The 27,485-nt window shown below is 36.0% G+C and overlaps 1 protein-coding gene across 2 annotated transcripts in view; it reads right to left on the reverse strand.

Annotated features, from left to right (window-relative positions):
• Positions 1-27,485, reverse strand: part of SHOC1 (shortage in chiasmata 1) — a 52,964-nt gene that overhangs the window by 19,815 nt on the left and 5,664 nt on the right. The window contains exons 4-16 of one of the 2 annotated variants that reach the window (XM_034410582.3): positions 24,886-25,015; positions 23,143-23,224; positions 18,093-18,274; positions 14,569-14,731; positions 12,251-12,344; positions 10,962-11,115; positions 10,694-10,801; positions 9,556-9,673; positions 8,045-8,139; positions 6,767-7,009; positions 3,934-4,386; positions 1,785-1,916; positions 605-772 (exon numbers count right to left, since the gene is read on the reverse strand). In XM_034410582.3, coding sequence (XP_034266473.1) covers positions 605-772; positions 1,785-1,916; positions 3,934-4,386; positions 6,767-7,009; positions 8,045-8,139; positions 9,556-9,673; positions 10,694-10,801; positions 10,962-11,115; positions 12,251-12,344; positions 14,569-14,731; positions 18,093-18,274; positions 23,143-23,224; positions 24,886-25,015 — 2,122 coding nt within the window. The remainder of the gene's footprint in view (positions 1-604; positions 773-1,784; positions 1,917-3,933; positions 4,387-6,766; positions 7,010-8,044; positions 8,140-9,555; positions 9,674-10,693; positions 10,802-10,961; positions 11,116-12,250; positions 12,345-14,568; positions 14,732-18,092; positions 18,275-23,142; positions 23,225-24,885; positions 25,016-27,485) is intronic. The other variant, XM_087886344.1, reaches the window with a different exon arrangement.

A 27,485-nucleotide genomic window follows, 5' to 3' on the forward strand; every position in this document is an offset into this window, starting at 1 on the left:
GTCTCTTAAACAGTGTTATTTCATGGGTTGCAGAAGAGATACCTTCCTTGTTGCTGCACCTGTCCCATAGAATATCATTGTCTCCCCCTCCCCTACTCTTGAAGTCCAGATGACCCCGACTCTGCTTGTTTTTTTATGATCTGTATTGTTTAGGATAACTTGTGTCCCTGTCCAATGTCATTATTTTGATTGCTGATTAGATTTAACAGAATGTATTACACGCTTTATATTCAGTGTTTCTCAATTTTGGCCAACTTTAAGACATGTGGACTTCAATTCCCAGAATTCCCCAGCTAATCATGCTGGCTGGGGAATTCTAGGAGTTGAAGTCCACCTATCTTAAAGTTGTCATGGTTGAGAAACACCAGTTTAATTATATGCCACTCTGAATTCTTTTTGACAGGCTGGCTATATAAAATCAATCAATCAATCAAAGCATGGATTATTATGAAGAAGATTCCTGATTCAATCCCCAATATCTTGTTAAAAGATTTTTATTCAAGGTGGTATTAGGGAAAAAGAAATGAATAAAAATGGAATTGTACCTTTCTACTATATAGAATATAAACTATATATAGTTTTAGAAAAAATGCAGCAGTCCCACCTTGTTTCAATGTGTCACTGATCACTTTCTCTTGTTGTTTTAAAAAAAATCTGCTGTTATCAGAATTAAGTGTGGCAAACCTCCAATTCTGCATGTCAAGCTTTATAAGTTCTTTCAAAACTGGAGCCGCTGCAGCTTCTAGGATATGATATGCCTGAGACTGACGCTCTGGTTAAAACAAAGCAAAGATTTAACAAAAAGCTTTTAAAGTCCTGAAAAACAAAATTGAAATAAATCACTGTTTTATGACTGATGATTTAGAAACTGAAGTTTGCTGATAACCACATTAAAACTAAAGGGCATTGTGATACATGTTTTGAAAAAATCATGTTTTCTTTAGAACAAATGTACAACGGGATATTTACTTCTGCTTTATCTTCCTTTCTGACTTCTTTATTTCCCAACCACAGACATATTAGTTCCATGTATTAGGCTAGCAGTAATCCAGATTTGAATGGGAAAAGATGATTTGGCAGGCTTTTGGACAGTCACATAAAACCTGTCAGCAACGCTTTGCAGAAGCTTGTGCTAGTGTGGTGCAATTTCAGGAAAACATATGCTTGAAGAGGAGCCAACGGATACTACAAAACTATTTTTTTTAGAATTCAGATCAATGCATAGAAAGATAGAGACTTTCTCTCTTTCTCTGCATAGGAGATCTAATATGCCATGTATCCTATTTTACAGGTCATTTTCCTCTATTTTAATGGCACATAGAGGGCAGTTCTGTGTTTGAAAGCTTAACAACTCTTAACCTGTTTAAAAATAAAGATCCATAGGAATTAGTGGCCATCAAGAGTCAATTCTTAGATAGCAGATAGAGGTGAAAACATCATTTTAAAAATATAGTACTTTTAAAATGTGCTTCTCTACATATAAAACAGCACTTGTCATTATAATACAATGTGTACCAATCCAATTGGCTATTTTGGTGTTGCACTCCATTTTCAATAGGTGGCCTCCTGTGGGGATTATGATGTTTTCTGTTTCTTCTTCTTTGGTATAATCAGTTCCCTCATAAATGTGCATTCATCTGACCATCTTTTCTGAACAGAATTCTACATACATATAATTGTTATTCTTTAACTGGGGAAGTTTTGAAATCATTACAGAGGAATTTGAAATCCAGTGCTCCTGTTTTAAAAGAAACTTTAAAATGGTGCTTTAAAATATTTAGTACCTGATGTTTTAATTTTGAGGAAAGCTAATGTATGATTGTCTTTTGATTGGTTTTCCATAGGAATTGTCATGCCAGGAACCCCAGGACTTTTGTGGCTTTCATTTGAAGGTTGTTCGTCCTCAGCATCAAATACTTAGGGAATACAAAAACAGGTTTATAAAATAAGTTAAAGCAATCTTAATTTCTTACTGAATGATGCCCTTTTTTTTGGATCAAGACCCACCCTGAGTGGCATGTTTATTCAAAAAATAAATGGATTCATGAATGAGATCAGGACAGTACTATAGTTTTCATCTGTAGCTAATTAAATACTGTTAATATTTCTCATGTTTATTTCCTTATGATATAATTTGTATTTAGCAATATTCCCATTTTCTAACTGTAAAAATCACAGATCAATAGTAGTTTTGGGGAGGAAGAAGTAGAAGTGACCCAAGATTTGGAAACTGAATGCAACCTGCACCCAGAATGACAGCTTCTTATCTAATGAGAGATCTGAAAAGCTATAATATCTGTGTGGCACATATAAGTGGCTGTAGGTTGCTATTGTGCTTCTTGCTTTCTATAAAAGAAATCATAGGGAAGTTTCCTACAGAGAAATTCTAAAGTATCTACAGAATGTAACATACAGTGCAGTTTTAGTGTGAGATCACTAGATGGTAACATAAGACTAAGAAAAGATGTAGTACTCTACTACAGGATTTATTAGTTCCTACAATTTTGTACTATGTACAGCTGAAAACATATATTCATAAACAATGAAAATATAACACAGTAACCAATGCTCCTCATTAGTAAATAAATATTTAAATTACTCATGAAACTTAATTAAAGTCTAAGCTTAGAGGGTCTGATGTATGTGAACATAAATAGTTTAATATTTCAATGGTAATTGTTGTATCAATGACATTCATCATTTTTATCATCTATGCTGGTTCTATACAACAAATTCATTATTCATCCAGTAGAAATTATTTTTAATTAAATATATCCAGATATTTTTAGTTAACTTGCACCCCAATTGAATCACACATTAACTAGCACAATTATTTAATAAAATGGGACTGGATGTTTCTGAGAGCAGAATTTGCTAACCATTAGGGGCAATAAGGTATGTATGATCTAATTAAATATAATGAGCCTGATTTATTCCAATTGCTTTCCATTCTGAAAATAGGAGGAGAATCAACAGTGGAAAAATCCAAAGGGAGTGGAAGGGAGGTAACAGGAAGCACTACATTATCCAAATTTTTGTGGTAGTAGTACAGGGAGCTAGTGATTCACACATACACATACACACATCAGTCTAATCTGGCATCCTTTAGCTACAGCATATACAAATTATATCTGTATGCCTTCATTGTGTCAGCACATTTTGATTGATCTCTCCCGGTGTGCTTCTATCAGCAAGTACAATAGGCTGGGGTTTTAAATTGAGCCGAATTATTTAATAATTTTAAATTATTTTAATTGATGTTTGTCGTGCTTTTAATAGGCTGTACACTGCCCTGAGTTCTTCGGGAGAAGGGCGGTATAGAAATAAAATTATTCTTATTCTTATTCTTTTACAACATTATTTAAACCAAGGTTCATTTCACTGTACATTTAAACTATGTTGATTTTAAAGTAAAAATTAGAACCACTGTAATATTATAGCTCAACCCAGAAAGCACTTGACTGCATAACGGCCAGTTGTTCATATTGTAATTTGCCTCCTACTTTTTGCTTAGTGCTGTAGATAACTGACTATTTGATGGGAACTGCGTGTAGCTTCCCAATATGGGTACACAGAGTAAAATGTGTGTATGTGTATAAATCACTTACAATATACTCTAATAATTAAACGCTCTTATGATTTACTGTTTGTTCAAATACTAGAGAATGCACTATTGCAAATATTTAATTTTCTTTTTCCCACATAGATCAAAATGTTCCCTATAATAAGGGATTATTTTATTAGGTAAATTTACCATGTACTTTAAATATTCCCACATTCCTATCTGATCCTTTCTGATCTCGATGGTTTACATGGGTGTTTCTTAATAGTTGTAATGCTTTATCAGAAAAGAACATTTGATGCTAAATTATGCTGTGCTTACCAACAACCTACAAAGAAGACTTAAAATCTAAAGAAAGGCAATTAAACTACCTTCTTCTTGAATATCCATATCATTTCCTTCTTTTCTTTGACTGATCACCTGTTTAGATCGCAGCATGATAAAATTACTCAAAAGATCAAAGTCATCTTTGCATTTTCTAGGCTGTTCAGGTAGAACTGACTTTTTATTTCTTAATCTACTATTTGCTGAGATAGAGACTTTCTTGCAACTGACTATTTGATTGTTTTTTCCTACTTCATGATTTTCAATCTGCACTGGCTTTTCAATTTCATTTTGTAATTTGGTTTGTTTGATATAATTTTCAGTAGATACATTGTTGTCTGCTATAGAGATACTATACTGTGGTGAAGTAGGTGTCAGAGATAGTGAAGAAAAAGTCTCATTTTTTTTAGGAGAACAAGAATCCTTGGTCCCAATACAATGAGGGATACTAAAATTCTTCACGTTGCAATCACAGAAGGAACTCTTGTCATCAAGCCATTCTGAAAAGAAAACAAATATTTCTCCATTGTCTATCTATGTATTTACAGTATTTTTCAATTGAACACAGCTCAGTCAAAAACATATTATGAATTATTATGGGATATCACAATCAACCCAAACAATCACTCACATCCATTGAAATTAGGATATACAGGAAGTCCTTGCACAGGAGCAAGGACTTCCTTGACAATTGGGAGCAGCAATTTGGTGGTTAACTGAAGCGGTTTGCAAATGAAACCAAGACAGTGTTTGTGGCCTTACTTCAGTTTTCCTTTGCCTTACAAACCTGTGAAGCTTGTAAATGCAAGCATTGGTTGTAAATTTACTTTTTCATAATTGTCGTAACTGCATATTGTTGCTAAACAAGGTAGTCACTAAATGAGTTCTACCTGCAAAGCAATGTGTAATTAAGAAAACATAATTTTATTATTTAATCATATTTGTATAGCTGCCCATCTCATATGGTGACTCTGGATGGTGTAGATAATAATAAACAATCAAAATACACACAAAATACAGACAAAATACATATAAAACCATTAGAACAAGCAATTTAAAGTAAAAAAGTAAAAAAAAAAAAAGCAGAATGGTAGTAAAACATACAAAGAGAGAATTACATTAACTATCAATCAGTCATCTAGCAGGCTCCATTGTATCATGGGATCCTCAAGCTAATTGACAGAACCATATTTTAAGGGCTTTCTAAAAGGTCAACAATTTAAAATATTTTAGTAAAACCACAAGCTTTCTGTAATATAGCTTTTCAAAGGATTTATTTATGTTATCACAGTAGCTTTCACCAACCTGATTCCCACCAGATGCATTGGGCTATGTCCATTCCCAATCAGTACCCTATTTGTAGCCCAACAAATTTGGATGGTGTTATTAAGGCTTGATACAATATCTCCTTTTATGTCTATGAATATTGTAACTATGGGGGATTAGAAATAGGAAATTCTATGTTTCCACACCATCAAAAACTGTGTTATTGGATTACATCTCATTAATCTGATAACAGATACTCTTTTTAAGTGGCAAAAGTCTTTGTCAGCAAAATAAGAATGAAGGGAATTCATCTCCATTCCCAACGGACTTTGGTACAAGTGGTCCTCAGTTAACAATCATTTGAAATTATGGATGGCCTCAGAAAGGAGCTTCTGGCCTGTAAAGCACTTCTGACCATAACAAAATGTTGCACTACCACCATCTTGCAATCATGTGATTGCGATCTGGATGCTTGGGAATCCTTTTGCACTTATGACTGGTTACCAAGTGCCCCACAATCATGTTATCACCATTTACAATCTTGGATGGATCTGTATTTACCAATGCCTTTACAGAAGAACAATAACTGAACATTAGCTTTCTCCTTGATCTTCAGATCAAAGTCTCTGTTGGAAATACACAGAATAAAACCAGGGCTGCACGCTATATGTTACTTTGAGATATTTGATTGTGTTGTGATTTACAGTATAAGGTGAATCAATGATTTAATACATAATCAAAAATAAAATGAAAAAAGGACCATCAATCCCTTTACCACCCTAATAATTTGTGTTCCAGAAAACAGTACTATCTGTGGTCTGGGAAAAAGAATAAAGACTTATTTAAAAGACTGGAAACCTTATATGGACTTTTTATTGAAAGACTCAATTAATGATGTATTGATTTGGAGATTAAAAAGTGTTAATGATGAAGGGGAAAAATGAAGATGGCAATTACTCAATGGAAAGAAGGGTGGAAATCATAGTTCGTTTTCTTTCTTTTTCTCACTTCTTCTATCTTCTTTAATTTTTATACTTAAATTGTATTTAAAAAAAATTAATAGAAATTATTACGAAAAACACAAAATTGTACTATCTGCCCATGCAAAAATACATTATACTGGAAATGAGAGTAGAAAAACTTGTTCCAAGCATGCGTGGTAAATACATTTGACAGTCTGTAGACATAAACTTCTCAAATTGAGTTTAAATATCTATCCAGTTCAGTTTCAAGTTATCACAAGAAACCAAAGAATGAAAATGAAAAGGATAAGACTTATTCAATTAAAAGAAAGGAGTAGTAGTTAAAAAATAGGCATGATCCTGACAGACTGGTTTCTGTGATAAGTATAGTTAGCTAGAGTTCCCAGGACAGTAGAGCAGGCACAATATTGCCTCAAGCAGCATATTTCCAGTGCCAACATTTTCTATAATGATGTCATTAGTGTTGTACTTGTACTTGTACTATCTTTCCCAGAGTGCCATAGCATTAATAGAATGCTGGAAGCTAGCATGCTAATTCTACATCTTCTAATATTTTTTAGACAAATTCAAGTGGAAATGAAATATCTCATTTTCATTTAAAAAACACTGAAATAAAGTTTAAAATACTTACCATCTAACTGGAAATTAGTAACTTTGGAATAATCTTCAACATCTGTATTAGCAAGTCTTCCTTCATCATTTACATTTACGCTCAGTGCTTCTAAAACACATGGCACGGTCAGGTTTTCTCTTAAATTAATCCACTCATCTTCTTCCAAGCTTCCGGTAGTCATGGAATTTTCATGTATTGACAACTTTGTCCTCAGTTCTATGACTGAAAACTTTTGACATACAGCAACAGAATTCTGAGGTACTGTAAAAAAAATGATACAGACCAGTTTATTTTCATCCCTACATTCCAGTTAAGTGATCATACATGTCTATGTATGCATATTTAGTTGTCAAATATTGCACATCCTGCTGGTTAGCCTTGTGGGACTGAAAAGTATGAATACAAACCCTTCCTTTTGACAAGTCACAACCATATTACTCAAAAGTAAATTTGAATGCGATCAGTCATGGGTACATTGCAAGATGCAAATGTAAGTCTATAGCTTTAAGAAGCAAGTCTTACTTAAATATCAGTAAGGCAATTGAATATACTTTGAAAATTATTTGAAAGAAATCTTTTGGAATGTGCAGGAGCACATGTACATGTACACAAATGCAACATTGCTTTAAAGCAGTCTGTTTTGGGGACTCCTTGTAATCTTGAAAATAGGCTGCTTTAAGGAATTGACGCATTAAAGGAGTAATCTTATATGAGCTTTGTCTGCTTTGAAATCATGAAAAAGTGTGGAAAAAAATGTGGATGCTTTAAAGATATACTGATCTCATTTTCTTGGATATTCTAAGGCATGCAATATCTTGTAAATAATTTTCTAAGTAGGCGCAGCTCTATTGACTATATTGATTACATAAACAACTTTCTCATTAAAATACATTTTAATAGAAAGAAAGGCATATTTAACAGACAAGATTTTCAGCTTGTTATACTTATCTAAAGTATTATCTAATAAGCTTATTTAGGAAAACAGAAATTTGTTTCATACTCATATTAGTCAATCTAGTTCAGTATTGTCAACAATAGCTCTTAAAATTTTATGAACCCTTTTGAACTTTCAATATTTCTGCATAAATGTGACCTGAAATATTATCAGTTCTCCACAAAAATGCTAAGACTAGATAAAAAGACCCAGTTAAACAAATGAGTCAAAAACATTATACTTGTTCATTTATTTATTGAGGAAAGTAATCCAAAGACACATATTTATGTGTGTGTGTGTGTGTGGGGGGGAAAGTATGTGAACCTTTACTAAATCTAAATTCAAAATTTGTACTTAATTACCTATTAGGAAAAGTGAAGACATAGCATTCTGGTATTTCTCTGACTGCCACATAAGCCCTTCCAAATAATTTGAAGTAGATTCTGTAATGAAATCACTAAGGGAAAAAAGAACAGGAAAAACATTAGATTTTGTATCCTGTTTTCAGATAGAACAACACACAGATAGATATAAGTTAACAAATACTGCTGTCTCTTTTCTACACCAATTTTTCATTTTTAGCAAATATAACTAGGAAGAACTATTGTTTTACACCACACAGAAACTTTCATTTCATTATGCAGCTTAAATATCTCTAATAATTAATTAACATAGTTGAAAGCAAAGAATCTATTTGCATACTAGAAATATTTGGTTATTTTGCTGGAATGCATAGGGTGGAAAATTATATGTGTGAGAAAAACTAAGCTGCTATCTTTTTGACCCACTAAACCAAAATGCAGTTCACTATTCAATTACATAATCAGCAGTTGATCCCTTAGGCAGAATAAGATGTATATTCCTGTTGAAAATATTTTGTTTTTCCAGACCAGTCATGGTTACTTCTTAAAGAAATTATCAGCAAATATTTGTGTTTAAGAAATAAAAGAGACTGTGTATTTCTTCAGAGGTTGCTGAACTCTAGTAACATTTAATAAATCAATCAGAACTGTTTCAGGTGAATTTTTAATAGGAGCTTTATATATTTCTCAAATTAATATATTTACTTTCCTAAATTTTTTTTTATTTTTTAAAAAAACCTTGTAATCTTTATAAAGAACTTGTATGGTATAGTGGTTAAAGTGTTAGACTGACACCTAGAGTTCTGCTCTAGCTTCAGCTGCAGAAGCTCACTGAGTGATTTTGAGTCATCTACACTCTCTCAGCCCAATTTATGTCACCGTGCTGTGAGCATAGGGAAAAACAGGAGGATGGAGCATGACATATATTGCCTTGGGGTTTTGGAACAAAAGGTGGCATATAATCTTAATAAATAAATTCAATATAATTTAAAAATAATCCAGCATCTAACTTGAAAAAATTACCATAAAAATATAAATACAAAAGCACATTTAACATACACACATCAAATTACAATTAAATCATCCTCCCCTTAGGAGGACTAAAAGAAAAACCCAATCGGGGAAGCAGCATTGAAGGCAGAGGTGGTATTCAACAGGTTTTGACCACTTCTGGAGAACTGGTAGCGGAAATTTTGAATAGTTTGGAGAACCGGTAAATAGCACCTCTGACTGTCTCCGCCCCCACCTATTCTCTGTCTCCGGAGTCCCAGCTGATCGGGAGGGAATAGAGATTTTGCAGTATCCTTCCCCTGGAGTGGGGTGGGAATGGAGATTTTACAGTATCCTTCCCCTGCCACGCCCACCAAACCATGCCCACAAGCCATGCCATGCCCATCAAGCCACACCCACAGAACCGGTAATAAAATTTTTGAATCCCACCACTGATTGAAAGATCTAATTCCCCTCCTCAATGAGCTCATAAAACACAGTAAAGACAAAAACGCCCTTACCTTTTATTAATGGGAGAAACAGGTTCTGGTTTTAAGTGGACATACAATGAATTCATGCACATATTTTCTTTCCTACATGGAGGGGTTAATGGCACCTCAAGTTCTCCATTGTAACTTACTGGCAATTTTAGAAAAAGAAAAAAGACTTTAAGATACAATGGTTTCAGTATTTCTCAATATTAAGAATACAATAATCTGAAAAACACATGGAAGTAATTTACAGTTTAACGAGGTTTTAATGATAGTAATAAAACCACAGGATTTCCCCATCTCTTTTACAATCTAGTAAACTACTTCCTCCAAAGTAAAGCTCGTACTGTACTTAATCTGATAATCTTGTAATGCACTCAATTTTTGATCAAAATCCTACAGACAATTAGCACTTGTTAATGAAATAAAATCAAGAGATCTTTCTGAAATTTAATATTATCCAAAGTATCTGAATTCTAGTTCAGATAATGGTTACCAAGTTTCTGAACAGGCAAAAGAGGACATAGATAATAGGAAAAGAGGATAAGGGAGGGGAAGGAGGACACATTGTTTAACTTTTTGGGCATCAGTGACAAAAATTGCAGTGAAAAACTGCAAAAAAAACCCCAAAAAACTTAGTACATATGTATAAAATCTTTCTTTCCAGCATTAGAAATATCAATTTTCAATTGCAGGAATGTGCTAGATTAGGAGCAAAAGCCTTCAACATGTAACTGATTAAGGCAGGGGTGTCTAACTTGCATCATCACAGGGCAGCGTCACGTGACGTATCACAACTTTTTCCCCCTTTACTAAATGGGTGTGGGTGTGGCCAGTGCGTGACACATCTGGCCTGTGGGCTGCAAGTTTGACAGCCCTGAATTAAGGTGCTGTCAATTTCAGGCAGCAATGTAAGTAGACAGAAGGCACTAAGTAACTAAGGTCACAGAGTGAAGATTGTTAACTTGTGATTGCAGGAGCAGTTATTAGAAATGTGATTCTAATAACTTCAGAATAGCTTCTTCAGAGAATAGCTGCTTAGGAAGAGGTAATCAAGAAGCCAATTGACTTTAAGGCTATGCCTTCTGGATGAAGAACACAAGGACAAAAAAGGGAATATGCCCTTCTTTTGCCAGATGTCCAGTAACCCTAGTGCAAATGTACCTACTTGGATTGTTGAATTCGGATAGATCTTTGTTCTGACTAGAATAAACTTCTTGAGTAGAGTAATGTTCTGAACTCTTTATCATCTCTGGTATAATTGTCATGTTAAATTCTGGAAAAGATGTTAACACAAAACTCAATACTGTAATGTCCTTTTCCTAGAAAATATGCTTAATGTTTAACTGCATTAATAAAAGGAACAGAAATAAAATGATAATGGGCAATGCGAAATAGGAGAATTGGTCCCAAAATATAACGCTTTATATTCTTACTTTCATTAGTTATTCTGAGATATTCATTTTCATCTTCTAAAATTTCTGGAGTTACTTGTAATAAAGATTTAAGGGCTAAACATGTGAGAATCTCCATATCCACCTTTGAGTTTGTTGCTTCACAGAATTGAAACTTAACAAGAAATAAAGGAATCTAGAAAGAAAGACAACAGTATCTGTCACAATAGCTTGTAGATACAATTTTTTTGTATTCTATCTACTTTCTTAACAACTCATGGTAGCTTATAGAAATACTCAGTGGTAGGATTCAGCCAGTTCGCACCACTTCGGGAGAACCGGTTGTTAACTTTCTCAGCAGTTTGGTGAACTGGTTGTTGGAAGAAATAATTAGGGCAGAGAACCAGTTGTTAAATTATTTGAATCCCATCACTGGAAATACTTCATTGTGGAAGACACAAGAAAACTGTTTTAAAAGGCCAGATCTTTCTCTTTCTATCCAAAGCCCCATAATTTACTCAAATGGCCAATGTTTACCTCCAGGCACAACTGAGATGTATATTGATATGACATCAGTGCACTCATCAATTGTCAATTAAGAATTTTTCACTCAGGCCTCATATGCATTTTCCCAATTTGCTTTTAGAACCTGAAATTGTCTGTGGTGCAGGGATATTTTTAAAACATATTTTTAATGATGGGATTGATTTATTAATTTTTAAAGTTATTAATATATCATGTAAATCACCTAGGATTTAAGTAGGTTAAATGTTCTGAACTAAATAAAAATATTTTCTTATTTAAGAAAATAATAAATTATTTAAATAGTATTTTCACCAGCTGTATGCTTCCCTTCCAAAAAAACATTATGTTACCGTTAAAACTTGCTGACTTTTAGAAAACTCTTTATGAACTATACTGAGAGCTTTACTGAAGTAGGAATATTCCACTGAAGACAGAAGAACAATAGCTTTGGAAACTATTGATAACAGTTCATTAAACACTAATAATTCAGAACATTTGCACATGACTCCATATCAGGAAAATAGATAGCTATTTCCCAGGTTGACCATATTTTGTTAGTATAAGAATTTAAAAGTCCCACCTTAACAAACTTGAAATAACCTGGTTCTAAATAAAAATATCCATTTTTTGAGATGTCTGTAATCCAATACCTTTTTAACTTGATTAAAGAACACTTTGTGAGAATGTTGTTTTCTGTTGTCAGTCTGTCACTATTTTCTTTTACATTTCTGTGAAAAAATTAATTTATAATAGAACTGCACAGTGATTTGATATGTTCTGCACAATTTATTGAATCATTCTTATACCTCTTCATCCTTTAAACAAACTTTGCAGAAATCTTCACTTGATTCCATCCCTTTTTCTTGAGGTGTCACACTCATTTTGAAAGTAAAGCACTCCCTTTTAAAATGAAAGCACAAGCATAACACTTTATAATAGGCATTATTTGGTTCGGCAATAATATAGTAATACAGAGGCATGTTTTCCACTTGTAAAACAAGTTAAGCATGTTACACTATAATCTGTTCTAATCTGGAGAATGAGTTTTTAACTACTTCCAGGTTGGAAAATCATGATTAATAATATATACTCCATCCAACTATGCTTAAGGCTGCTGGTTTGGGGGAAGGAGGAATTTTCCAAAATTCATAATTCATTAAATATTTCTTTTCAGGAGAAATACAATAAGTGTTTTTCATAAGAAGTAAGCAAAACACGAGGAATGAGGAAAGAAAAGTTTCCAGAAGTATTTACTTCCAAAAATGCAAGATACGCTATGTTAACATTTTAACATTCATTATTAGGCATCATAGATATTTGACTAACAAACTAACACAAATATATAGCAGAGGTATTTTGAAGCTACTTTTAGATTCAGCAGAAACAGGATAAGAAAACAATCTAGGTTAATCAGATATATATTTAATATATTGTATTAAATATATGCAGTCTCAAATATATACAAGTAAAGGCATGTTACAGAAAAATACTGTAAATATCAACATAATGTTATTGAATATTTTTTATCAACTTTATATAGCCATATAGCCACTTTATATATCTTCCTCAAAAGCGGTTAGAATATGATTTCATTTTAATTATTTAGAAAACATTTCTCATATATTAACACCCAAAGGTGAAAGATGAAGGTGGTAATACTTTATAATATATAATGTAGTATAAAACATTTTAGTGGAAACTTTGCTCTAAGCCAGTGATGGCTAACCTTTTTGCCATCACGTGCCAAAAGCGGGGGGAGTGCAGCGAGGTCGCACGCGTGTGTGCCCACACCCATAATTCAATGCACCCTGTGCATGTGTGCATGACCCCCCCCGCACTCCACCCGCTTTTGCCATGCGATAGCATGGTGGGCCTGGTAGGCCTGTTTTTCGCCCTCCCCAGGCTCCAGAGCCGTTCTAGGAGCCTGGGGAGGGTGAAAATGACCTTCTCCACCTCCCTGGAGGCTCTCTGGAGGCCGGAAATGGCCTGCTTGCCGACTTCCAGTGGGCCTGGAAGGCCCGAAAATCAGCTGGCCGGTGTGTGCATGTGTGCCCAGAGCTGAGCTCACGTGCCCACCGATATGGCTCCGTGTGCCACCTGTGGCACGCGGGCCATAGGTTCGCCATCACGGCTCTAAGCCATAGGAATGTTGAAATATGTCTTAATTGTTAAAGCAACATGAATTTCATTAAATAAATGTTCCATACATTTAAAGAACTTTTAAATTATATCCCAGGAACACTTGTCTGTTTGTGAACAACCCAGAAGCTAGTTCATCTCATTAAATTTTTAAAATCCAGTATTTCCCCTTTCCTACAGGCACACTGTAATTTTGCTTCATATAGTAAACTAGAAATTCACTGATGATTAGTTACAGTTTGAATCTGAATCTACCTATTCATCCATTAAAGTTAGCACATTCCACTCAAATCACAACTTGAAAATAAGCCTCTTAGGGATGAATGGGTCATTTGTATATAGCAGTTTGTCATTACTTGGTACTTTTAGATATGTCAAACAGCATTTCCCATCATCCCCAGTCAGCATTGCTACTAATGGTGTTGGGTGAGCATCAAATTAGGGCTTAAATGAAAGCAACAACTAACTAATGAGTGCATTCAGTTTGTTCTTTTCTCTTTGGCTCCTCATGTTAGTAACTGTGGATAAGACAAAAATAAATATTTTGTTAATAATTTCCCCCCAATCTTGGGATTCTGGGCTTTTTCTTCCAAAAAAGACAGATATTGAAGCTTTGGCTGAAAATGGCTTCTTCAAGAGTCACACATAAGCACTGTTGCATTCTTGAGCCACTGAATATTTGCATTCTTGAGCCATTAAATAGAATGAATATAAAAAAATTGTAACAGTCTAGCTGTATCATGTAGCATATTTACAATAATTCCCCATAATTTTAGTTTATTGTTCCTTGTTAGCATAGCCAGTATGTAAAACTACAGTTAATTAACTAAAGCTACTATAATTAATAAAAGTCACAAACATTTATTGAAGTGATGGTTACTTCATCCTAAGTAATCATCAAAATGTGTAGAAATAAAATCAAAAACAGAAATTAAGATAATAATCATGTATATCCCTTATTGCATCTCATTTAGTAGTGCAGTACCTCAATATGTCCTCTTCCATGAAACTGTCACCTTTAAAATTTAAAAGGGGATCTTGCACTTGGAAAACATTTAGTCGACTCAGGAGTGTTTGTAGAGAAGGTAGAGATTTACCAGACTGTGTCAAATTATTAGTGAAAACAAGTTCTTCTTCAATATATAAACCTTAATAATATAATAATGAAAAATATCAAGGTGACATCTTTATCAATCATTTTGCATATTGAAAAATACCATATAAATCTAAGTTAAAGATTTCTGCATCCTTTTTCTTCTCGTTTTTACCATAGATATGTATGTTTGTATGTGTGAACTATTTATATTGGCTGCATATGTATTTTGGACACATTACATAACTTAATTCCTGGAGCTAAAAATTACTATCTTTTCAGAAATACAAAATTACAATCAAAATATATTTACTTTCAAGAACAGTTAATTAATATTTATGAACACACTGCATGGCAGATATTAAATATTCCTGTTCCTCATTTCATTTCCTTTGTTTAAAAGAATTATTTATTTATTTATTGTTTTATTTTATTTCGAATTTATATACCGCACCTTCTCTCGAGGGACTCAGGGCAATGTACAGCCAGATAAAAACATACAATACAAACATTAAAAACAATTAAAAGACTATATATTAATTTGGCCCCAGTTTAAAATGATAAACCAATTAAAAATATTTAAAAATATGTTAAGCCAGCCCGGCTTGCTGAAAAAAGAAAGTTTTAAGGGCATGGTGGAAGGCACGAGGTCTTGGATTCTCCTTATCTCTGGGGGCAGCAGGTTCCATAGGGTAGGTGCCCCCACAGAGAAGGCCCTCCCCCTGGGGGTCACCAGTGTGCATTGTTTGGCTGATGGCACCCCGAGGAGGCCCTCTCTGTGGGAGTGCACGGGTGGGTGGGAGGTTGTCGGTAGCAACAGGTGGTCTCGAAGATAACTAGGTCCTATGCCATGGAGCGCTTTAAAGGTGGTAACCAACACCTTGAAGCGCACTCGGAAGACCACTGGGAGCCAGTGCAGCTCGCGCAGGAGCGGTGTTATGTGGGAGCGCCATGCAGCTCCCGTAATTACCCACGCAGTCGCATTCTGGACCAGTTGGAGTCTCCGGGTGCTCTTCAAGGGGAGCCCCATGTAGAGAGCGTTGCAGTAGTCCAGGCGAGAGGTGACGAGGGCATGAGTGACTGTGCACATGGAATCCCGATCAAGAAAGGGTCGCAACTGGCGAATCAGGCGAACCTGACAAAAGGTCCCCCTGACTACAGCCGTCAGATGTTCCTCCAAGGACAGCTGCGTATCCAGGAGGACTCCCAGATTGCGTGCCCTCTCCGAGGGGGCCAAAGACTCGCCCCCAATAGTCAGCGATGGAGTCAGCTGACTATATCGGGATGCCGGGAACCACAGCCACTCAGTCTTGGAAGGGTTGAGCCTGAGCCTGTTCCTCCCCATCCAGATCCGCACAGCCTCCAGGCACTGAGACATCACTTCAAGGGCATCGTTGGGGTGGCCTTTTGATACTAATTATGGTACTAATTCTGTGAGTCCAAGGAGGTTTTACATTTGTTTTTCTCAGACAGGAGTGCTTAGTACAGCATGGCAAACAGATTTTGGAGAGAAGCTTCACAGATGTTTGCAATGTTGTATGATGATTTGTTGCTCTAAGGAAAAAAAAGATCTTTTCTAAGGAAAAAAACATCTTTAGTCTAGTGCAGGGGTGGGCAAATGTGGCTCTTTTACAACCTGTGAACTTCAACTCCCAGAATTCCTGAGACAGCCAAGCTGGCTCAGGAATTCTGGGAGTTGAAGTCCACAGATTGTAAAAGAGTCACATTTGCCCACCCGTGGTCTAGTGGAACATCTTGAATGAGACATTCCTTTTCCCTTTTCTTTCTTGTCAGTCACATGTCCATTTTCCTTTAGTTTTAAAAAGATTAAATTATTATCAAATTATCGTTCAAAACTATTTCTTTTCCTTAACACCTGGGCAGTGGTATTATTGTGCTAAGACTAGGCAGAAGTCATATTCCTATTAAAACAAATGAATCCCTCAGACAGTAGATTTAACACACTATCCTCCAATCTGTGAGACAGCACATAGTATACCAGCATGAACGAGTCGGCCTTTATTCTTTCTTGTTAATGAAGGCAATGAGTAGTACGGTCTGAACAGTTTAGCATCAACCAAGTTCAAGTGTAGCAATTGGTGCATGTCCCTGTTGGCAGGGAAAACATACACTGCTCTCCCAAATATGGACCGAAGCTGAGGCAAGAGTTTAGAGTGACAGGTTTAGCCAGCTGTCAGAACTTGATCTGTAAGGTATGTAGAGTTTCTGATTTTCTTTACTGTATTGGGAAACCTTTACCCATCCCAAATTTCAGTTTTAGCCTCTAGAACCCCACCTCCACGAGGCAAGGTGGAAAACTAATAAAGGGAGGTTCCTTCCTTTTTTAGTGGGAAATTCCTAATCCACATGACTGCTGGTATCCCATTCAATATGCTACATGGGGGTACTGAGAGTTAAGATTATTTTAGTCATACTCTTTCCTCAGAATCTCCTGAGGATCTTCCAGAATATTGCATGGGTAAAGGGTAGCGGCAGAAGTGAGAGGACTCCTGCTATTGTCAGAACTGCGATCCCACATCATCTGCCAGCACAATGCATTAAAAAGAAGTGCTGGCTGAAGCAGCTTCAGCAAACTCTCAATCCCCATGCTGCCTGCTGACATATGACTGTCGATATGCTGCGAGAAGAATATGGAAGAGGAGAATAAATTACTTCTCCTTTCACCCTCCAGCTTGCCTTCCATCTATTACTTCCTGAAAATGACTGGAAAAGGGGAGTGTCTACACCATCCAAAAGTAACTAATGGAAGTTTGGATAAGCCCAACCTTTGCTGTGTCAACATTTCTGTTACAATCAATCATCATGCATTGTATAAAGTTTCTGTCTGGAGAGGTTGGAAAATCCTTCTTCAGTTTTGGCTCAGAAAAAAGTATCTAATCTTGGCTGAGGATGAAAGGAAGTCTGCACCACATTGGCATGTCTTTTGAGACTGATTAAAAAGAGCGTCTTCAAGCCAACATGGTCGAAGCAGAGTGGGTCAGCAATGTTACATTTAAGTTTAAGCTTTTGAAGCAATTACAATGTGTCTCCCCACATCCAAATCCACACATTTTAAGAGGGTATCTTGAGTTTAGGTTTAATTAATTATATTAGTGAGAGCCTCAGCAGGCTCTCATTATGATTTCCAACCAAGAACAATAATCACAATAGTCACAAAATAATAGTGTCCTCTAATGAGAAGAGTAGAATGCGACTCTAATTTTACTTCAAAGGGAGAAGAAAGTTTATCACAGCTTTCAGAGTGTAATAAAACAAAATTAAACATATATAAACACATACCTTTTTTTGGGAAAATTTTTTAAACCATTCTGCTATATGTAGGAAGACAATTAATAAGGCACGTAGAATTTTGTATTTAGAAGTCTTGGCTATATGAAATATGGAATGAAATTTACCTTCTTGTTTAAGTGCAACTGGAACATAATCCACCTGCAAGCGATGTCTATCAGTCAGTTCTCCCTTGTCAAGTTTCATAAGCATATAATCTTGTGTACTGATTTGAGAAGAAGGATTTGAACTTGGAATAATTTCAACATCTTCATTAGGGGTATGGAAGGCAATATTTGAAACAGGCTTCCTGAACAGTGAAAAGTTAAAATATTTTAGTTCCTGAAATATATTAATGATCTGTACTGGTTACTTATTTCTGATAGATTTGCAATGTGCTGTGTTAGTTACTTACGAAGCAACTTCATAATAATGACATCTAGTTCATCCTAGTAAAGATAGAATCAAACTCATATAGACTTTGTACCAGTTCAAAAGTAGTTCCAGTCTCTGTGGTCCCACATCTTTGGTTGTGTTCAGCATTTCAACCAATTTATTTTTGGCAGGTCAAATGTTTAACTCAAATTGTCCAGGTATCTGTCTATTTTTTTCTTCTTTTGATAAGTACAAAATAAGAATGGTGGAAAATATTAGGCTGTTTGGTTTTTAATATTTTTCCTTTTATGAGAAGTAACTGGGCTTAAGGGAATTTTGATTATTCCAGTTGAAGAACAGTAAAATTGTTATGGAAGAACCCAGACAAGAGTTCTAGGTTTTGTAACCTATAAAGAATGAGCTTTATTGAAATCCTTCCCCCCTCCCACCAGTCAATGCTGTAACCTGTAACTATACAGGTGAAAGAAATCAGGAAAAGAATATAAGTACAGAGCTGACGTAGTATCATTTGACGTTTACAATTCTCGGCAGGCTTTTAATAATTGGTAAACAAACATTTTCATTCTACTTCTGAGAGCCAGTTTGATATAGTGGTCAGGACATCAGGCTAGAAACCTAGAGACTGTTAGTTTTAGTTTTATCTTAGAGAGAAAGTCCAGCTGGGTGACCTTGTGCCAACCAGTTTCTCTCATCTCTAGGAAGGAGGCAATGGCAAACCACTTCTGGAAAACCTTGCTAAGAAATTTGCTATGCAGATTTTCATAGATTCTCTTGCATCATTGGCTATTAAACTGAAGGTACCTCGATTCTAACCCATAGAATAATTTAACTGTGCTGTTTTGCTTTGTTTAGTCACAGTAGTTTCTTTCAGTGCATAGCAGCTGCTGATAGCAGGATGGATTTATTAATCAAGGTAGATTGGGTCCACTCTGACATTTCATTAAAATGAAGTGATGCACCTATATCTCTAAATAAGGCAGAAATATACCTTCATGAAGTGAAGTATCCTATCAAGGATACAGTTTTCAGAATTCTGCAAAAGATATATTAAAATGTACTGTAGTTATGAAAAGTAGTAGTAATTTATTGTTTCTCCAGACTGGCAGTTCAGACACCATAATATAAAAATGGAGCAGGCATGAATGCAAAAGCCAGGAGTCTTATCAAAAAGATCCCTTTGGGAAGTAGATGAGAAGTAGATAAGGATTAAAGGAGAAATGTCACCAGAAGATGGAAAAAGACACTGTATGCTGAGCATACTGAAAGCACCTCTTAATCCCACTGAAAGCTACCAGATTTGTGAAGCAACAAGCCAAGTGCAACTACTAAACCCTTGTGAAAGATTAAAACAAGAGTTGGGGTGATAAAAAGATCCTGAAGCCCACCCACTCTTGCAGTTATCCTGGATCAAGACTTGGTGGCTTCTGTCTGTCTAGTTAATGTCTAGCAGTCTACAAAATGATAACAAAAAGTTTAACAAAGTGTTAAAAAAAGGTATGATATTTATGTAGTTACTTACCAAGCACATCCAAATTATATTAAAGTAATTGTAAAAATATTTTTACAATCCCCAAGACATGTCACAACTTTTGAGCACCCCTAATGTTTGGAAATTGAAAATTGAAAAATTTGACACACCCTACTAGTTTAGAAACAGGTGGGTAAGTAGGTATGAACATATGAGTGTGTGAGAGAGCAACTGTACATATTAATAAATACAGTTTTGCTATCATTGTGAATTAATTAGATTTTGTGTATTCCATCAAAACCTGACCTGCTTTAGTGTTTGGATGAAAGTTATTTCCTAATTATTTCCCTAATTTTCCAATTAGTGTGTTCCTAATAATTTTCTGACTGTTGATCTACATTGTCTATCTTGTATGCTCTAGGCCAGGGCTGTCAAATTCACAGCCCATGGGCCAGATACGTCTTGGGCTAGTCACGGCCACGCCCAGTTTAGCGAAGAGGGAAAAAAAATCACGATAAGTCACGTGACACTGCTGTGACGATGCGAGTTTGACACTTCTGCTCTAGACACATCTACTTGGAACACCCAGGTAGAGAGCAAGGGGGGCTGAGAGATCTCATATGCATGAAGGAGTGACTGACTATAAGATGAACATGTGCAATGGCCCTATTTGGCTCTTTGTATTCTCAGTATGTTCTGAAGATAACAATACTGGCAGGAGTGAAAACAAGAGCAGGCCTGCTTCAAACTGCTTTGGGAAATGTCATCAATGTCATAAATATGGAAAAGATCATTTAAATCATACCATCCAATCTCTCCCTCAGGATATGAGTCTAAATTAAAGCACCCTTGAAGAGGGATATCAACCTCTGCCTAAATGAGCATGTCCAGCATATGGAAGTCAACCATTGCCAATTTAAACTACTTTTACCATAAGATATCTTCTTAACATTGAAGATAAACTGTCTTTCTATAAATTAAAAGCATTATTATATGTCCTGAATTCTGGGATAATAGAAAATGATGTGACTCTGTAATAAATATAACATTTATATACATAATTTATTAATGTATTAATACCATTTATATATTGCCTGACTCCTAATGGCTCTAGGCCATGGCATACACCAATTCTGTATTTAGCTACCTTTCCTGGAGCATGCAACCATATTGCTATAAATGGAGCTAAACAGTTAGGAGGTAGGATGGGATGGGATGGGGTGGGAGAAGGCAGGAATCTTTTCAAATGGGAATATAGACTGCTGCTTGAAGTGCAAAGTAGTGATAAATTGGGATTTCTAAAGAAGCATTTGTTTCCACATCCAAGTATAAATGGCCCTGGCACAAAGATAGGTCACAACTACAAACCAGGATTTGGTGAGTCCTGGTGTGAGGATTTGGTGAGATAACAAAAAGGTGACATTTCCTCCAATGGTCAGAAGCACCATTGTCTGGAAGCTTTCAGCAATCTTTACCTGAAGGGGTGATATTAAAGCCTCTCCTTTCCTTAGCAACTGTGTCTGTAAAATGAGATGAATGAGCATGTGTTTAAATGCAGCATAAAGGAGACCTGTTCTTTCTTCTTTTGTACAGTATACGTGCTATCACAAGCACAATTCGCTAAGTTTTAAATGTATATTATACTATTTTGTGCTACTTTCTCTGGGAAGTAAAACCCTATTTAAACTCTTCTGACAATTAAGTGTTAAAAAAAGTCAAAATGGGGGTTCCACTTAAAATGGAAATCTACTATACAAAGAATTCATCCAATGCTATTATGCCTAGCAGATTATAGATTAAGATAAAGAATTTAGGAATTCCATTAAGAAGTGTTTGAGAAAGTCACATTTTCTTAGAACAGAGTTTGAAAACTCTTAAAATTCTTTTTGAAATAATAATTTTGAAATTAGAGATGTATGTTATCTCTTATACAAATATGTTAGAGTGCAGTACTGCAGGCTACTTCTGCTGATCACCGGCTACCAGCAGTTTGGCAGATCAAATCTCACCAGGCTCAAAGTTGACTCAGCCTTCCATTCTTCCGAGATTGGTAAAATGAGGAGTCAGATTGTTGGGGGCAATATGCTGACTTTGTAAACCGCTTAGAGAGGGCTGTAAAGCACTATGAAGCCGTATATAAGTCTAAGTGCTATTGGAGAAAGAAATGAAAGAGGAATATGTTGTATACACTTAGAATTAAAATATGAATTGAAGTAAGATTTATAGACACAAGGAATTTTAGAAAAGGTAATAGTAGAGACTGTGATATGTGGAAAGCATTGACTGTAATAAATGATATTAAGTCTAAGTGCTATTGTTATATTTACAAAAGTTTATAAACAAGCACAACGTTGTCTATCAGAATGCAAGACAAGAAATGATGAGTCAAAGATAATTAAAGAGAGATCCAACCTAGAAGCAAGAAGAAATTTTCTGACAGTAAGAGTAATTAATAAGTGGAATCGAGGTTGTGAGTGCTCCGTTATTGGAGATTTTTCAAGAAGAGACTGGACACAATTTGTCTAGAATAGCATAGGTCCCTTCTAATCCTATTATTCTATGTTCTAAAATGAGAAGCAGTATCGTAATTATTGTCACCTACAAATAATTTTAAATCATTAAAAACTCAAACAAAATATTGCCAGATTTCTGACAATGTTTGAATTGCTTCCTTTGAAGAAGGCTACTGTTAGGCACAGGGAACTAGGATGACACAAGGAATTGATCAGAATATGTTCATTGCTACTTGCCTACTGACTCACCAGACTAATAATGCACCACTACAGAAACTGCTAAATAAGCATTTCAAGATTTAGGGAGGATTGCTTCCTGCTGCTTTTCCCCCTCAACAATTCAAGGCGAATCAGTCTTTTCACTCCTCCTTTCCCTTCAGTCCAGATTCCACCACTGCTATAGAACTAGCACATAAGGTAGTTTAATAAGTAGAAGAGAAGGTTAATACACTAAAAATCCTACCATTTATCAAGGCAACAAGTCTTGTTACATTCCCAATCCTTAATTTTGGCATGGTAGTAATGCTGCAATTAGACTTTCTAAAACTACACCAGCTGACCCTACCACCAGATACCAAAAGTTAGGACAAGTGAAGGATCTTCTCCAACAGGAGCATGAATTTCTGCCTCAAACACAAGGCAGCAATACTGTGCTGTTTCTGAATTAGTATTTGCTGCCTTGAAACAGCATTTATCTAACCTGAAATAATCTTTGTCCCATTATCAGGCTGCTGGCACCTTCATTCGGAAAATCCCTAATTTTGGGACGCAACATTGTCGCTTCCAACTTAAAAGACTCACTTTTCTAAGAAATCTTCAGTGAAGAGACATTTTTTCCAAATATCAGCTACTGAAATATTCATCACAGTGGAATCAGCTGAAGCTAGAGCCAAAAAAGAAAACAGTCAGAAAAAAATAACAAGTAACTATTTATTTATTTCTTTATTTATCTTTCAAGGAGGAATCTTAAAATGAAATAATGATTTCATTATTTCATTATAATGAAATAAACATTATAATGAAGATAGTCTAAGGAATTCTCGAGGTAGAGAAATAGGTGGTATAGCTGATTTGAGTAATGTTCACAGTATTTACAGAGATTCTACACATTGTAAAAATATCATTTTTCTGGTGTGGAGCAAATCTCAAAATCAAGATATTATAATATTCTGAAATTCTGGAGATATAACTTATTTTTTTTAAATCTGCACATTTTGTGCAGTTGCAAATGAACAGGTAGAAAGGACAATGAGTATCAGTACAGTAGTCAACACAATACAATTCTTAAATTAATAAAAGCAGAGTATATAAAACTGCTTGTCCCACTAAAGAGATTGTTAAAAAATGAAGGGTTGATAGTTATAGAATGGTGTTGTTTGCTTTTCCCACAAAATTACTATAATGAGCCATTCTGAATGCATATCAAAATGCATGTCTGAAAACAGTATTTCATTAAAATTGCTGAATGGTTCAAATTCTACAGAAGTTCAGGGAAAGCAAGTAAGGACAACAACAAAAAAAAAAATTAGAGAGAGAAAAAAATAAAAACAGCAGTGTATTCATTGGCAACCTGAATCCCTTAGTCTACCCATCTGTAAAATCAGGATAGCTAAGCTAATCACTATATAAGAAGTAGCAAGTGATAGTGTATTATATAAATATAAATTTGCAGCCATCTTCCTACGTATCTTGTTTTTCTTGTTCCCGGCATAGATGCTATCTCTGATGCTTTAATCTGCACAATGTTTTGTTCTACTGTAACAACATAGTTTAGAGTCTTAGCCAATATCTCTTACTAATTCCATATTTAAGAATCAATTTGTAGTACATAATTTATGCATAAAACTAGTACAAGCTCTGTGTTTACAACTCTGGGCTTTGCCTTTGCTCATGGAATACAGACTGTAAACAATTTTTTTTAAAAAAAATTAAGGCCGAAACCCCACTAGTGATTTGCAAAATCTTCTAGAGCCATTGGTAGGGCCAAAATAACAATAATGAGGACATTGGCTCAGTAATGGATGGATGATACTAGAAGACATAATAGACAAATAGTGTCTATTGTCTAGTGACTCTATACATTAGAACAAAATAGCGGATATCCTGTGAAATAAGTAGAATGGTTGGAGATAGAATCTCATATCTTAAAGTTAGCTCAGTCAGTTATCAGAGCATCACAGCAATGAAAAGAAATTACAATATCTATAAAACTAATAAAAGGGGAAAAAATCAAGATAAAAGAGGGCAAGATAGCAAGGACAGATCGGATGAAAACAAAGCAAGGGGGCTCATTCTCCTCCACCAAAGGCGTAGTGGATGGCTCTTTTAAAAAATAGCAGAGTGGCTACCATCTAGATCTTTATATAAATTAGAATAGCTATATTGTATCCTGAACAATTATTTCAATTATGTGGGAGTTATGGGCTGTTATAGCCTATTGAGAAAAGTGTATTTCTTCCACAAGTTGATAATATACTGACTTTCTCTTGCAGCAAAGCTATTACATTTAAAACATATAAAAAGCGAAAGTTAGATATTACATACCTCTTGTCCAGGGTCTTCTATATTTATTATCAGCCAATTTTCCATCATGATAGTAATGTATATCCTGATATAAACTAAAAGGGAAGTGAATTGATAACAACTGAAAGGTAATTCTCTCTTTTGCCAGTTTCTGCAGAAGGAAAATAGATCACATGATCCTGAGTAAAGCCTTTCCAAATTCCATTTAAATCAATTTTAATGCAGAAATTCACACCTAGGTCCTAATTTTCATAGATCGGTAAAGCTAAAATTTAAGTCACACTGGGGTATTTCGTAACTTTTATATGTTAATTTTAAAATAAGGCTAACTATGTTTAGTGGGCTTGCTTTTTAGTTGGGTATATTTAAGACTATAGCTCTCATTATAATATTAAATAGAATGATTTAGCATATGTACATTTTTTTATTTGGATAGGGTTATGCTGGCTAGTTTCTCTATACATTAGAGCAAAATAAAATAAATTTAATACTTCCCCACTCTCAATATGTTCCCCCCAAAAAAAGGATATATATAAAAAAATGTCTCCATCGAAGTGTATTCTTAAGTAAGATACACAGATGTTACAAAAACATACTCTTTATTTATTTATTTATTTATTTATTTATTTATTTATTTGTTTAAATTTATTTATTTGTTTAAATTTCTATACCGCCCTTCTCCAATATAGGACTCAGGGCGGTGAACAGCCAAAATAAAAACAAGACATACATACAAAACATACAAAATCTAAAAACTGATTAAAATAATTAAATCTTTTGGCCGTAATTAAAACAATTCCAATTTAAAATCAGTTTAAAATTTGACTCAAGCCAGCCCAGCTAGTTGAAATAAATGGGTTTTCAGGGCCCGATGAAAAATCCGGAGGTCTGTTATTGTACGTAACTCTGGGGGGAGGTTGTTCCAGAGGGTGGGCGCCACCACAGAGAAGGCTCTCCCCCTGGGGGTCGCCAGCCGACATTGTCTGGCGGACGGCACCCTGAGGAGGCCCACTCTGTGTGAGCGCACTGGCCGGTGGGAGGCTATTGGTGGCAGAAGGCGGTCTCGTAAGTACCCCGGCCCTAAGCCATGGAGCGCTTTAAAGGTGGTCACCAACACCTTGAAGCGCACCCGGAAGACCACCGGGAGCCAGTGCAGCTCGCGCAGGAGAGGTGTCACATGGGAGCGCCTCGTCACCCCCATAATCCCCCGCGCGGCCGCGTTCTGGACCAGCTGGAGCCTCCGGGTGCACCCCAGAGGGAGCCCCATGTAGAGAGCGTTGCAGTAGTCCAGGCGGGAAGTGACGAGTGCCTGAGTGACTGTGCGTAGGGAGTCCCGATCTAGAAAGGGGCGCAACTGGCGTATCAGGCGAACCTGATAGAAAGCCCCCCTGGCCACGGCCGTCAAATGATCTTCCAAAGACAGCCGTGCATCCAGGAGGACGCCCAAGTTACGAGCCCTCTCCGTGGGGGCGAGTGATTCACCCCCAATAGCCAGCGATGGCATTAGCTGGCTATATCGGGACGCCGGAAGCCACAGCCACTCGGTCTTGGAGGGGTTGAGTCGGAGCCTGTTTCTCCCCATCCAGGCCCGCACGGCCTCCAGGCACTGGGACATCACTTCAAGGGCATCATTGGGGTGGCCTGGGGTGGAGATGTACAGCTGGGTGTCATCAGCGTACTGATGGAACTCCACCCCGAAGCCACGGATGATCTCACCCAGCGGCTTTACATAAATGTTGAACAGAAGGGGCGAGAGGACCGACCCTTGTGGCACCCCACAAGCAAGGTGCCTCGGGGTCGACCGTATTTAAAACAATACATCAAAAAAAAGAAATAGTCAAACAAATGATCGCGACAGGAACTTTACATGATATTTACACTTTCTACGGTATGTAGGCTTCAGTCAGATTTAACATATATTAAACATAATCCTGGTTATACTTGACTTTTTGGGCGTCTGTTGTTCAACCAAACGTACCATTTGTCCCAACACTGGAAATATACGGAATCCTTTTGATCTCTCAATGCTTTAGTCAGCCTGTCGGCTTCCGCATAATCCAAAATTTTCTCCAAAATCAAATCTTCAGCCGGCAGGTCTTTCCCCTTCCAATGTTGGGCGAAACATATTCTTGCTGACGTGGTGATAAATACACACAGACACCATATATTTGTGCCTATGTTGTCTGGCCTGATGTTCAGTAGATAGTACTCTGGTTTCAGAATTAGGTTATAACCTGTGATTTCCATGATCCATGCCTGTATAATTTTCCAGAATTCAGTCGTCCTGGAGCAGGTCCACCACATGTGGAAATAGGTGCCAATCTCCCCACACTTCCAACAGTTTGGTGAGAGATTTGAATACATTTTAGAAAGACGAGCAGGTGGAAGGTGCCATCTATACAGCATCTTGTACACATTTTCTTTGTATGATGTTGCCCATAGGAATTTCATATGTTTAAGCCAGATTTCTTCCCATTTTGTCATATCAATTGGATAGCCAATATTTCTCCCCCAGGCAATCATAGAGTCTTTAACTATTTCATCCCCTATCCAATAGTCTATTAAAAGTTTATATATCCTTGATAACATTTTGTCCTCTTTTCCTAGAATGATATTGTCCA

This window comes from Pantherophis guttatus, chromosome 2, assembly GCF_059756535.1.
Source record: "Pantherophis guttatus breed Tessera chromosome 2, ASM5975653v1, whole genome shotgun sequence".
NCBI lineage: Eukaryota > Metazoa > Chordata > Lepidosauria > Squamata > Colubridae > Pantherophis > Pantherophis guttatus.